Here is a 13,863-nt window from a genome sequence, read left to right as displayed (position 1 = left end):
GGGGACATATTGATCGGTGGCATTTACACTTCGTTTTGGGGTGGCTTTTCAGTCTTGTGTGCATACATTTGCAATACAACAATGATCCTGTTACTTTAGTCTGTTCTGCTTTACTTCCATGGTTGACCCTGTGCGCTTGTAATGTCTAGCCAAGTCGTATAGCTATCTGTCGGACGCGCCGACTAAGCAATTCATATATTAGATACGTAGACTGATAAAATATGTCCCTAATCCTACTTGCGCCTACTAAAGAACTCTACCGACTGGATAGAGACCATGAAAATGTCTTCCACAGATGACGACGTCGAAGTTCAGTATTTCACAATACGAGATTTCAAATTTCAAGATGGTACTGCTCTTCCTCAGGTGCGGCTGGCATATCGAGAATTCAACCGAACACGGCAAAAGGTTGCCCTGGTTCCGACCTGTTTCCGCGGACGCATAAATTCCACCCTTAATTTCGCCAAGGGCGCATTGCAAGACTATCGAGTTATCGTGGTAGCTCTATTCGGCAACGGCGAGTCATCGAGTCCTTCGAATACCCCGGGTTTCCCTCAGACCTTGGAGTATCGAGACTGCGTTCGCGCACAACATAGACTCATCACCGAGCACCTTCATAGGGAATTGCTTCATGTCATAGTCGGGTTTTCCATGGGCGGGCAATGCGCATATCACTGGGCCGCAATGTTTCCGAGTATGGTCGCCAATGCTGTTGTCATTTGCTCATCGGCAAAGACAAGCCTGCACAACTACCAGTTCCTGGAAGGGCCCAAGGCTGCTCTCGAGAATTCCATTGACTATGTTGATGGCAACTTCCGAGCCGGGAATAAGCACCCTCCTTTGCGGGGGCTGCATGCATTCGGACGCGCGTATTCCGCCTGGCTGACCAGCGCCGACTGGTTCGAGCAACGCTTATTTGAGAAACAAGGATACAAGACCCTCGGCGACTGGGCAGCTGTTATTGCAGGCAAAAACTACGACGACTGGCATCCAGATGATCTGCTGGTGATGCTGGGAATGTGGCAGCGGTCTGATATCAGCGTACACGGGGGTTCCGTTCCTCTGGCCGAAGCTCTAGGGCATATCAAAGCGACGCGATTTCTCCTCATGCCCTGCCAGAGTGACCAGTATTTCCGGTGGGAAGCTAGTACGAGGGAGGCCCAATATCTCGGAAATGCAGAGTTGGCCGTGATCCCCTCGGTCTGGGGCCATCTGGCTGGCAGTGGTTGTAATCCGGAGGACAATGATTGGATGGATCGCAGAATTGCTCGCTTTCTCCAGTAGTTAGTTAGCCTACCTACCTAGTGTCAACCAATTTCGTAATCGATTCAAGTACTCTGTACAAAATCACTTTAGTGAGAAACAGTACGTACCGTATCAGACAGTGGCACGTTGGCCGATAAGATAATAACGTGCATGCATGGCTGCAGGCGGACGGTCCGACGCTGCCGGAGAGAAGCAAAGCCACCTCTTTGGTACTCATGTTTGAAGGCCTCAGCCTATGAGTATCTTATAAACTCCCCAGTCCGTAAGAGTGAACTGCCTGGAATTCAGTTGCATGCTAACTGCACTTTCTGGGCATCACGGAAAATGAAAGATCCTATTGAACTGGAAGCTAGCTTGTCGGCTTATCTCAATGCAGTCCCTGCAAGTTATTCGCTGGCTATCCTGGGGGCAGTCGTCGTATATGCAGTCTACAGGGTGAGCTCGTGTGAAGAGAAAATGCTTCATAGTCCTCAATGCTGACTTCAGACAAAAGTGGCTCATTGCAACCGACATCCCTCACATTAAAGGGCTACCGGAAATCCCAGGCGCAATCCCCGCCTTTGGCCATCTTCTCAAATTGGGTGACGACCATGCCAGCGTTTGCGAAGGCTGGTGGCGAAAGTATGGACATTCGGTTTATCAGATCCGACTGGGAAACACGCGTGCCGTGGTCGTGAACTCGTTCGAAGACTGTCGCAAAATGCTCCTCGGTCACCAGAACGCCATAATTGACCGCCCTAAACTATATACTTTTCATGGCATTATCAGCAGTACGCAAGGTTTCACCATCGGGTCATCTCCCTGGGACGACTCGTGCAAGAAGAAGCGGAAAGCTGCAGGCACTGCCTTGGGGAGACCTGCCATGCGAAACTACAACGAGATGTTTGATCTGGAGAGCTACTGCATCGTACGAGACCTCAAGCGAAGCAGTGAAAATGGTCAGGTTGAACTCAATGTCCGGCCGTTCATTCAACGGTATGCACTGAACACAACCCTAACATTGTGCTATGGCATCCGCATGGATGAAGTCTACGACGAACTACTCCGTGAAATCCTCTACGTGGGATCCGCCATCTCCCTCCTGCGAAGTGCATCGGAGAACTTGCAAGACTACGTGCCGCTTCTACGCTACTTGCCGAACAACGAGAAGAATATGCGGTCCAAAGAGCTGCGCGGACGTCGAGATGCCTATTTGAATCTACTCCTCGACAAAGTCCGCGCCATGATCAAGAAAGGCACCGACAAACCCTGCATCTCTGCTGCCATCCTCAAAGACGAGGAGACAAAGCTCACTGGAGTGGAGGTGTCCTCCATTTGTCTTTCGCTAGTTTCTGGCGGGTTTGAAACTATTCCAGGCACGTTAACGTCGGCTATTGGCTCACTTTCGACGCCCGAGGGTCAAGTTTGGCAAGACCGTGCATATGCAGACATCAAGAAACACTATCCCGATATTCGTGATGCCTGGACTGACTGCATCCTTGAAGAAAAAGTGCCTTATATTAATGCCATCATTAAGGAAGCTGGCCGTTACTATACCGTGAGCTCCATGAGCCTGCCTCGAAAGACAGTGACTGAGGTGAATTGGAACGGTGCGATAATTCCACCAAAGACGATGATTCTGATTAACGCCCAAGCTGGCAATCATGGTGAGTTCCTATATCTTTTACCGAACGAAATGAGAAGGAAACAGTGAGTAATTGCTCACCGCCGTCGTGTGTAGACATTGATCATTTCGGCCCGGATGCTGGAAAATTCAACCCGGAACGATGGCTAAAATCAATTGATGAACCAGCGGAAAAAGAGACTGTTGGTCTATCTCACTTGAGCTTTGGGGCTGGCTCTCGAGCCTGTTCTGGTCAAGCTATCGCCACACGCCTGCTGTATGCTGCTTTAGTCCGCCTTTTGTCATCGTATAAGATTGTTGCGAGTGAAGAAAACCCGCCCAATACAGACTATGTGGACTATAACCAGTTCAAGTCAGCGCTTGTCGCTATACCAAGGGACTTCAAAGTAAAACTTGTCCCCAGAGATGATGCAATGACAACTGAGTGTTTGGGAGCAGCCGAAGCGCGCACGAAGGATCATTACAAGGAATGATTTAAAAGAGTTATTGTGTTGTTTGTGAACTATTATCATTTGCTCTTGTTAACATGGAGAGTCATGTATTTCTTTTTCTTATATAGCATACCTAGGCGACTATTGGTCAAAGATTTCTCACTCTTGAATCTATTGCTGCGCAACGAATAGTCCTTGATACGATTGATACGTTGAAGCAGCTCGACTGTTTACTCCATACCACTCTTGCCAGATTATGAATATGTTAGATGAAAAATTCTGTAAGAAAAATTATGATCTAGAGGTACTTTCTATAAGCATAAATATGTTTTTGTCGTTACCGAGTCGGACTGTCCGAAACCCAATAGGAAACCGAGAGATAACTCTATAATAGCGCATCGCCCATAATTTCTTTGCAGTTATGCAAGAATACTCCCTAGTATTATGATCTAAGGCTACTGCGAGTTTATCCTCACAATTAGACAACTACTATAAGCATCCAAAAGGGGATACTTAAGATCGCCCTCGAAAGATTTCGACATATAATTCTCATTCATTTGTCACATACTCACAATTTCAATTTTTGAGTAATTTTTTATGAATAACTAGCAGGATGACTGAGCTGAATTGTCTAAACCTCTTCAACGTCCAAGGTCGAGTGGCATTGGTTACTGGTGGCAGCAGCGGGTTAGGGCTCATGATAAGCAAAGTAGGTGCAATATAGTTCTCATCTCCCCATCTTCGAACCCGGAAGAAAGGTACTACCTAGGTACTTCGGGGTACAAAAGCTGAAGTGAGAGCCTTCTGCAATAGGCACTGGTATCCAATGGAGCAAAGGTCTACGTGGTTGCATTACCGAGCGATCCTATCGACGAGGTTGTGAAAGAGCTGAACGAGATCGGTCAAGAATCTGGAGGCAGTGCTCATGGGTAAGTTAATGCATTTGAATACTCTTATCTTCCATTGTTTCTCAATAAAACGGTTTGTTCTGGCCGACTAGCGAGACTGATTGCTTGCAAACAGGTTCCCATGTGATCTCTCTTCCAAAGAATCAATCAAAAGCCTTGCGCAGGAAGTTTCTAACAGAGAAAAACACCTGGATATGTTGATTTCAAATGCCGGTATCCGTCGAGATCCTCCAATCCAATGCAATGTGCTTACTGCATCGCTCCCGGAACTACAAGAATCGATGTGGTCCATCGAAGCGACAGACTGGGAGAAAACGTTTCGTGTAAATACAACTGCACATTATTTTCTCAGTGTTGCCTTTCTCCCTCTCCTTTCAGCTGCCGCTAGCCAGCGCCAGAGTGAACAAGATGGCGCCATCAGCGGTCGTGACGAAGGACGCGGAGTCATCGTGATCACCAGCTCGTGTGCAAGCATGCACAATGTGACTAATGTAGACCTGACAAGCTACGCAGCCAGTAAAGCAGCCACTGATCACCTTGTCAAATTGCTGGCGGCTAAATATCAACGATTTTATGTGCGAGTGGTTGGAATCAACCCCGGATGTGAGTGGAGGTGTTAGCTCTAGATGATTAAGTCTGGATTCTTTGCTGACGAGAATGTTGCCTTTGTCACAGTCGTCCCAAGTAATATGAACCCGGTTGGTGCTGAAGGCAACATCTTCAGCTCACTGTTTGATAAGGTGCCTGCAAAACGCGCAGCAAAGGCCGAAGATATCGCTGGCACCGTTATGTACCTGGTCAGCAAGGCTGGTGTAAGTGCGAATCGAATCATGAAAGACATATACAATGCTAATCATACTCTCTGTTTTATTTTTTATTTTTTTTTTTTAGGCCTACGTAGACGGGATTTCTCTCTGTGTTGATGGCGGTAGGGTTCTTCTCGCCAATGGGCAGGAATAGTCAGTTGGTCAAATAAGGGCTTGGCAGTCATTCAATTTCAGAGTTGTTCTGCCTAAAACATTAAATTGTTAGGAAGATACTGTACTTAACTGCTATGTAGTAGTTAGTTTAGCTAGGTATAAATGTCTCTCTCGTCGGTTTTCCGGTCCATACTGTTGACATCAACACTCTCTCATACTCCTCTGCTCTCATTTCAAATGAAACAAAGCACTCTACCGCACCTGTTCATTTGAGCCTAGGCATCGGTGTTACCGCTGGCATCGATATACTGCTCAGTTTTAGGTCAGGTCCGATTCCGGACACATGATATACATCGTTCGGACAGTCCGCTTATCCTAGTCACAGCCTACATTCATGCTATTAGATATCTGCATTCACAAATTTACATAACTCCAGTTCATTTTGGATTCAGAATACATCGGTTTTATGAGTTCTACATTGTACACCTCCTGTCCGCCATGTCTGTCGCATTTTTAGCGGATAAAGCACAGTCAGCTAACCCCCCGCCGGTCTGATCAATAATGCGAGACTGCATGCGTGCGTGCCTGTGAAGCTAATGTTCGAAACAACCCAGATCAAAAATCACAAAAGAAGATTTACAGGATATCGCGGCCAAGCTGAATATTTCCATTCCAGATGGCCCTGATGCCGATGCCTATCTGCTGCTGCTGCAGTCGACGGAGGCCCTTATGAGACAAGTAGAAGCCAGCGCCGATTATATTCACCCGTCTCTATCACCGCTGCCGACAACAAAGCCACGCGTGTTTTGGCTTCCAAAGCCCGAGGAAAATCCCCTCAATGCCTGGCGACATTGTTGTGAGCTAGTCGCTGCTCAGCCATCCAGCTCCTTGCTGCGGGGTAGAACTATTGTAATCAAAGACAATATCTCCGTTGGAGGTCTGCCAACAACCTTGGGGACTTTCACTGACATACTCTGCAATGACGGAAATCTCCCTCTCTCGCCAATAGATGCTTCCGTGGTGTCTCGAGTCTTGGATGCAGGAGCTACGATTAAAGGTTCATCGACCTGTGAGAATTTCTGTGCATCGCCATTGTCATACAGTGCAGCTACTGGCCCCGTCCACTCGCCCTGGATGCATGGCTGCACTTCTGGTGGTAGCAGCAGTGGCTCTGCCGCTCTAGTCTCAGCAAATATTGTTCAACGTCTGACCGGCCAAACGTTTGGCCCGACGGTTGAACTAGCCATCGGTGGTGACCAAGCCGGCTCTGTACGAATGCCCGCTGCTTATACTGGAATATATGGATTAAAACCCACCTTCGGACTGGTTCCGTACACAGGAGCCGTCGGCCTGGTTCCCATGATTGATCATCTGGGGCCTATCGCAGAAAATCTAGATGATATTGCACTCCTCTTGCAGGTGATGGCGGGATACGATGGCATTGACCCTCGCATGACCCCAGAATCGCCGCTTCGCAACCAGGTGCCGAATTATTCAAAACAACTATATGAATTTAAATCTCGATCCCTCACAGCTGGCGAGAGAGTGGGCTCGTCTTTTCGAGTGGGCTTGCTCCTCGAGTCCTTCGACATCCCGGGGCTTTCGGCAGAGGTGCGAGACACGGTCTTGCAAGCAGCTAAATCATTTTTCGCAAAAGCCGGGGCCACCGTTTCGGAAGTATCCGTTCCTATGCATCGAGAAGGGATCATAATCTGGACAGCAGCTACCAGGATGTCCACGTCTGATTTTGCCTGCCAGGGCAAACCGGGAGGGGCCCTCTCTTTTCTACCACCTCACATCCGCGTCCAATGGCCGCCCGACCAGCACATGTACGAGCTGCTTACTGCTACAAACCCGTCGTTGGTGAATATCATGTTCACTGGGCCGTTTCTAAACCAACACTTTGGCCCGGTCAGCGAGGCCAAGGCACATCGAAAAGTGTTTGAATTGCGGGCAGCATACGATCGTGCGTTGGAGGAATTCGATGTCCTCGTTACGCCGTGCAACCCAACGGTCTCTATGCCACATCCGAAAATGAAGCCGGATGACCAGGGACCTGCCTCTTCCATTATGGACAAGCTGCACGTTGCTGTCGGGGTCACGACTAACACGGCGCCATTCAACGCAACTGGTCATCCTGCCATGAGTATACCGTGCGGATTTGGCCAAGGACCGGGTTCACCAGAGGCGAAGCTGCCGATTGGGATGCAGGTAATTGCAAAGAGATGGGAGGAGTTCACAATCCTCAAAGCAGCGGCAATTTTCGAAGAGGGTCGCCATCTGGCAGAAACTGTGTGCACAGAACGCCAATGACGATGTCTCAATGTACAGTGTAACTAACATGGTTTATATTAGTTCCATAGTAGTAGTTATGCAGACAGAGACAAGCCTTTTCTGAAATGACATGTAATCCGATATGCTGGGACCTTCCGAGTGAATTTGATGCCATGGGGCGCAGGCAGAGCTAACCCAGATAGGGCAAGTCGACACCTGAGCCGTGAGGAATCGACTTCGGCCCCCATCAGCGTTCAGTTCAGGCTTGCAGTCCTTTCATGCTGTTGGAGGCTTGGAGATGCTGGTGCAGTGAACTATAGAGTACACGGACAAGGATGACCCCTGTCGCGCAGTGCTCATAAGTAGTGAGGTATACATCACGATAACGAGTTCTTCAGCCAGCGCGCCACTGAAGATATGAAGTTCACGTGAAGTATTTGTGTTTGTATTGGTTTGTCTTTTCCCTCGATCGGCCGAGTGCAGGAGTGGCCAGAGAAAAGCAAAAAAGAAAGAAAGAATGAATGAAAGAATGAAAACCAGAAGAGGAAGAAACAAACAAAGAAAGAAGCGAAGAGGTCAGTAATATAGTAGTTACGATATACACACACAGCGATCGTGCGTGCCTGCAGTGGAAGGAATTTGCGTTTGCATGGACGTACTGTAACGTGTAACGGCATTACGGCACGAGGAAAACCCCCGGCGCCGGACTCGCTCCCCCGCAACTCCCTTTTTCATCCCCCTTCGTTTGCGTTGCCCTGAAGACTCAATCCAACTGCCTTGTATAACGTCGTCTGTATATCCATCCAGTCTCCGCCGGCTTGTTATCACTCTCGCTGTTTGCTCGTGACACCCAACCGTTTGATTGATATTGTGTCATCACCATGTTTGCACCCGCCGAGCTCTGTTGGCCGTGAGTCTTGCAGCCCATTCGCGACGCACGTTTACGAACACGATTGGCGAGCAGCGCGACGGCACACTTTGCACTGCGCTGAGAACCGGGGCGATTCGCACGACTCCTAAGACGGAGAATCCGAAGAAGCTGCTGCCATAATACCGGCTACTCTTTTCGCGACTCTGAATCCCAATTCTCTGCGTCGCCATGAACAGAGTCGCCGAGCTCCCCTCGAGAAGCCCCTTCTCCGTCCCAGGCGACAGACAGCGGAACATTCCTGTGCTGAATTCCTCCGTGCCGGCTGCTGAAGCTCATCGCGGTGATCCCATGGAGGTGACAAGTGCCGTGCCGGCGACGTCGGTTTCAACCCACTCAGATGGCGACTCCAGCGTACCCAATGCAAACGGTTCGTCAGACGGTCCCAACACAAGTCACGCGAATAGTTCAGGTCCGGGTCAATCGCTAGGAGCAGCCGCCGCGGCGCAGCAACCAAAGGTAGTCCAGACGGCATTTATACATAAGCTATACAAGTAAGCTCGCGTTTTTTTGGGTGTAGTTGGTATACTCGGTTCCATGTTGACTTTTGGTGATTACTCAAAGCATGCTTGAAGATCCGAGCATCCAGCATCTGATCTCATGGTCCACTTCGAACGAAAGCTTTGTCATGTCCCCCACCTCCGATTTCTCTAAGGTCTTGTCGTAAGTGCGAAACAAATGCATCCGTCAAGGAAAGAATCGCCCTTCTTACTCTCTGCTAGGCAATACTTCAAACACACCAACATCTCGTCGTTTGTGCGACAATTAAACATGTACGGATTTCACAAAGGTGAGGATCGTCTTTGTTTCAGAATATACGAAATGTAACAAGCATTCTGACCGTTAGTAGTAAGCGATGTCTTTCATACGAGCTCGCCTGACTCAGCGCTCTGGGAATTCAAACACGGCAATGGGAACTTCAAAAGAGGCGATTTGGTTGGTCTCCGAGAGATCAAACGGCGAGCATCCCGACATACTCTTATCCACCGGGATTCCTTCTCGAACAACAAGCCGGGACTATCGCAACCGGGAACTCCAGCTGAGCCCATACCCGATACGGGCGACATGCGCATCTTGAATTTGGAGCACTCGATGTATGAGATGCAAAATCGCATGTTGCGGTGGGAAGAGACCAACTACATATTGAGCTCTCGGTGTCAGGCGCTGGCAGAATGCCTTGTCAAATGCCATCAGGTAAGGTGGTCGACTCATCATCTGGAAGGATATTGACTAATGTATTCCATCTAGTGGACAAATTCCATTTCTCAAGTCCTTGTTACCATGCATCAAGATCGTGACAGTACTCTATATCGCGATGGTAATGCGGCCCGTTTCATTGTTTTCCCCGAAGGGTCAATAATAGCTAACTGCGTCACTAGTTTCGGAGCTACAACAGGAGATTGAACGGCATCTAGATAGCACACGTGCTCTGGAGACTCCTCATGAAAGTCTTCTGTCTAGTCGACAACAGCCGTTCTACGCGAACGTAGCGGAAGCTGGCCCGCCTCTTTCTCCACGTCAGATGCCTCAGGATGACAGCCGCCGTCCTTCACTGGCAGATACCTCCAAGCCAAATGCTCTGAGAACTCATATTTCTCAACATCTAGCTGCTTCACCCCGTCGTTACGGTTCTATTGGCACCGGTCATTCTTCTCCAGGTTACAATCGGCCGCCACTTCCTCCTCAGCAGCAACCTCCACTGCCTCCGCCATTGTCCACAGCTACCTCACCATCTGATTCAAGTATGCTTGCCCGTCGACATACTTCCGCAGATATCCGCCAGCACGGGTGGCCGCCAAGCGGGATATCGCCCTTTGGAAATACAGCCGGCAACTCATCTGGGCCGTGGCCGTCTTCTCCACATCGAATCCCTGCGTCAAGCGATCAGCAAGTTCGCGAGGTCTTAGCACAGTACGAGCTCAGTGGGTCAAGGCGACGGAACCACATATCGCGACATGCCACACCGCCTCTAGGCCCTCCTGAATCAGGTCCACCACCACTTTCATCTTCATCTTCACATCAACACCTAAGCGTTGATCCTGCGTGGTCTGCTTCTGGCGCCTCCAGATTCACACGTTATGACACTTCTCTGCCAGCTACACGTCGATCCAGTATGGCTAGCAATGTGCACTCACTTCTCAATCCTACTGATACTAGCGAACGGCCCGAGGAAGACGATCCCATCACCGAGGACCGCAAACGGAAACGAGTTCAATAGGACGACTACTTTCTTTCTTTTATAACTCTGGAACCATTTGTTGCATATCCTGCGTCGCATTTTGGTCTATTTCCCGTCCTACTCGCATAAACATTACACAACTTAATACCAACGACAAATTTCAAAATCCTCGACAACCTCACTCTTGACTTATATAACAACAATCACCTTTATACCCATGATCTAGTCACTGTAAGGCGAATGGAGGGAGTTTTTTTTTTTTTTTTTTTCGTTTGTCCAGTGTGTACAATAACATACATAAGTCCATCCCTTGTTTTTTGTTCTATTTTGTTCCCTCACCACACATTCTTCCATTCGAGGAATCGATTTTTGTTTTCTTTTTGAAGTATATGATGGTCTTGACCTATTCCTGTTCGTCTTTTTTTCAACTATATTATTATATTGATAACAAAATATTGTAAGATTCATATTGTACGCACTTTTCTCTATGTGAGCAGTAATGTGAATTTCTAGACGCAATGTATATGGGATCCTTTAATCCGTAACGGCAGAGATGAGCTTTTCTCATTCATCCTTTAGCTACTCATTCGCCGCTTTCTTCTTTTTCTTCTTCTTTCTATCTAACAATTCATCCAAATAGCTGCCTGTTGCAGCTTTCTTTCGTTTCGAGCTGGATGAAGAAGAAGGGACAGGAACCACTGTTGGTATTTGTTTGATATCCCCATTCTCATCGTCGACGTCATTCGCACCGTTGGCACTGTTTATTTCGGCGTCGTGGTTGTTGTTATTATTATCTTCATCAGGCACCATCTCCGCATCCGTAGATTTTATCTTCCGTTTCTTGCTGTTGGGTTTTCTGCTTTTTCCAAGCGATGTTCTTCCTTCTTCTTCATCTTCGTCGTCGTCATCATCATTATGTCCGACTGCATTCTCACCCGGTGCTGAAGACGTCCCGGATTTGTTGGCCTGCCTTTGTTGTTGTTGTTGCTGCTGCTGTAGGAATTTCTTCGCATTCTTGCCTAGCAATCGCTGTCGTAATTTATCATTCAATTTTATATTATTATTGCTATTCGTCAAACTTCCATCTGCCGCAAAGCCCGGTTTTGCGGGTATCGGTGCCCCAAGACCTAGTCTACAGACCGGTTAGTATCACACTCTGAAAAGGTTCTATAAGAAAGACATACCGTTCAGGAACGGCCGTGAATATTTTGTCATCATCCTCGTCTTCGGTCTTGCCCTCTCGGCTAGCCGATGTTTCCTCCTCGGTCTTGGCCGGAAGCCATGATGCGACAAGTCGTTGACTCCGGGCGAGGGCTATATTTGCGCGATTGAAGATAACGTCTGCTTCATTGGGAGGTGGTTGTTTTAATATCGACATTTTGGCTTGGTATCTGTTGTTCAGAGAGTAAGAAAAAAAAAAAAAAAAAAAAAAAAAAAAAAAAAGAAAGGGCTTAGAAATGAGAATGCGGAGTTGGTTAACTTTTAGGAGTATTTGAGTCCCCGCTATTTACTTGTTGCGGTTAGTGCGGATAGCTATCGTACGCTAAGTTGACTAACCAAGTTAGGTGGGCATAAAAAAAAAAGTCAACGAGTGAAACAAAAAGTCATTTTGGATATTTCACGCACGCTAAATAGAACACACAGACAAACAAAGATTTTTCATATCATAGAATATCATGACAAAGACTCAGCTGTCCCGCTTCGGACAGACATTCTCCTCAGCATAGCTTCGATACCGACCAAGCACATTGGTCGAATCCAATCCGTCCAAGCCCGCTATGCCGTCATAATGCGATACGACTCCCTTACCATCAATTATCGTATGTTTCTTCAGCAACTGCGTCGACAAGTTGCTACCATCCTTCTCGCTTGTAGTCATCAAAGCAGTCATATCGGCTCTAGTAGCGCAAACAAATGCACCGGAGACCTCTTCCGGTGGATTTATCCACAGCGGGAACTTGTATCGTTGCAAATCCATATCCCCGCGCTCGAGATGATGTAGGAATGAGTTATGTTGTTGGGCCTGGGCTACCCAGGCATATCTTTCAGTGTCACCTAGTAGCGATGCCGATGCTGCTGGTGTTGAAAAAGCATCAGCCGACCCTGGAAGTCTGCCCGCACGGCGCAACCATCCCTGCCATTGCATTGTAAGCACGTTTTTCCAATACAGCAGAGTCGGTTCACGCTGATTGTCCTGTTCATATGAAGTGCTTGCTGTCCATGAGTCAAAATCAAACAGCTGGGGCACAACTACCCCAGGCCGTCGGTGGAATTTCGCGACTGCTGGTTGGTGAATAACATTGGCAGATACCAGGGTCATTTTTGGATGCTGCAGTTTCGTATTGACAATTGTTGGGATCACATTATCCTCGATATATACCACGTCTCCGTCGATTTTAACATATAGATGATGGCTCTTATTACTTTCGCCGTCATTGTTCAAAAAGGGCAGTTCCTGCCAAGAAGGCTGGATGGAATAAGAGTCCGATTTATTCACCGTCTCGTCAAGCCATTCGAGATGCATCGGCTCGGCGGTCTCCGGAATGAACACAACCTCGTCTAATAGACCGCCATTCTCGACGAGATTTCTCTAAAACGACGAACAACCTTTAGATCATGCGCGTCATGCATGGCTATACACGGTCAGAAGGAAAGAGCTTACCTGAAGATAACAGTCCAAAACGGAGGTCCGCTCGAGACTCCTATAGCTCACGACAGCGACAACGTTGAGACCTTTGGGTTTTTCAAAAAGCGCAATGCTACTCTTCGAGACAGCGTAAAAGGGCGACCAATAACTCCACTGGTCATTCAACCGCGAGCTTGTGGTGATGACGGCCAGTAGCGGAGAAGCATCTGAAGAATAGCAAAGTAAAAGAACTCCCAGAGCCAGATAAAATACAATGGTACCGAGGATGGATGCTAGCACCAGCAACAGCAAAACATGCCGTGGTCGGGGACTGCTGGGCTGGAGCTTAACATCTGCTTCGAGATTGTCAGCCCAAGCCATTTTGGGAGGTTAGATCGTTCCGCCGAGATCCTCTGTATCGATATTGGCATAGAGGTTTACCATTTCTTCAGGGCGTTGGGGACCAGGCAGCGAGTGACTCAAGGAAAAAGGAGCAGCAAATACTGCTCGTAACTAGTCAGCCATAAGTCATGGTGAGTTAACTGGGCCAAGGCTGCTCGCGTAGTCTTTAGTAATCATGGCTGGCATCCGACCTTCCGGGCGCGGCACAGCATTGCCGGAAGCGGTGGGAATTGTGGGCGTGGAATGCGCGCTCGTTGCAAAGCTTAGCTTATCAATCCTGCTGCTTGGCATTTCACCAGCAGCCA

At 48.2% G+C, this 13,863-nt stretch overlaps 6 protein-coding genes across 6 annotated transcripts; 4 read left to right on the top strand and 2 right to left on the bottom strand.

The window, feature by feature from the left end:
* Positions 1-282: 282 nt before the first annotated feature.
* UA08_02701 (hypothetical protein) lies at positions 283-3,363 on the top strand (the record flags this gene model as incomplete). Its single annotated transcript, XM_020264772.1, has 5 exons — positions 283-1,283; positions 1,357-1,365; positions 1,431-1,701; positions 1,760-2,912; positions 2,987-3,363. 5 exons carry the CDS (start codon positions 283-285, stop codon positions 3,361-3,363), a joined length of 2,811 nt encoding a protein of 936 aa, XP_020122130.1.
* Positions 3,364-3,934: 571 nt separating this feature from the next.
* Positions 3,935-5,189, top strand: UA08_02700 (hypothetical protein; the record flags this gene model as incomplete). The annotated part of the gene is made up of 5 exons (XM_020264771.1): positions 3,935-4,030; positions 4,135-4,250; positions 4,582-4,832; positions 4,905-5,041; positions 5,121-5,189. 5 exons carry the CDS (start codon positions 3,935-3,937, stop codon positions 5,187-5,189), a joined length of 669 nt encoding a protein of 222 aa, XP_020122584.1.
* A 458-nt stretch (positions 5,190-5,647) lies between these two features.
* Positions 5,648-7,462, top strand: UA08_02699 (hypothetical protein; the record flags this gene model as incomplete). The annotated part of the gene is made up of 2 exons (XM_020264769.1): positions 5,648-5,679; positions 5,764-7,462. The coding sequence occupies 2 exons, from the start codon at positions 5,648-5,650 to the stop codon at positions 7,460-7,462; spliced, it is 1,731 nt and encodes a 576-aa protein (XP_020122585.1).
* A 1,060-nt stretch (positions 7,463-8,522) lies between these two features.
* UA08_02698 (hypothetical protein) lies at positions 8,523-10,569 on the top strand (the record flags this gene model as incomplete). The annotated part of the gene is made up of 6 exons (XM_020264768.1): positions 8,523-8,845; positions 8,916-9,014; positions 9,074-9,141; positions 9,202-9,545; positions 9,600-9,669; positions 9,731-10,569. 6 exons carry the CDS (start codon positions 8,523-8,525, stop codon positions 10,567-10,569), a joined length of 1,743 nt encoding a protein of 580 aa, XP_020122586.1.
* A 540-nt stretch (positions 10,570-11,109) lies between these two features.
* On the bottom strand, positions 11,110-11,908 carry UA08_02697 (hypothetical protein; the record flags this gene model as incomplete). Its single annotated transcript, XM_020264767.1, has 2 exons — positions 11,110-11,662; positions 11,715-11,908. 2 exons carry the CDS (start codon positions 11,906-11,908, stop codon positions 11,110-11,112), a joined length of 747 nt encoding a protein of 248 aa, XP_020122587.1.
* Positions 11,909-12,217: 309 nt separating this feature from the next.
* Positions 12,218-13,537, bottom strand: UA08_02696 (hypothetical protein; the record flags this gene model as incomplete). Its single annotated transcript, XM_020264766.1, has 2 exons — positions 12,218-13,120; positions 13,193-13,537. 2 exons carry the CDS (start codon positions 13,535-13,537, stop codon positions 12,218-12,220), a joined length of 1,248 nt encoding a protein of 415 aa, XP_020122588.1.
* Positions 13,538-13,863: the final 326 nt, after the last annotated feature.

Source organism: Talaromyces atroroseus, assembly GCF_001907595.1.
Source record: "Talaromyces atroroseus strain IBT 11181 chromosome Unknown scaffold_2, whole genome shotgun sequence".
Taxonomy (NCBI): Eukaryota; Fungi; Ascomycota; class Eurotiomycetes; order Eurotiales; family Trichocomaceae; genus Talaromyces; species Talaromyces atroroseus.
Note: the sequence above shows the minus strand (reverse complement) of the source record. Positions and strands in the feature narration are given on the sequence as shown.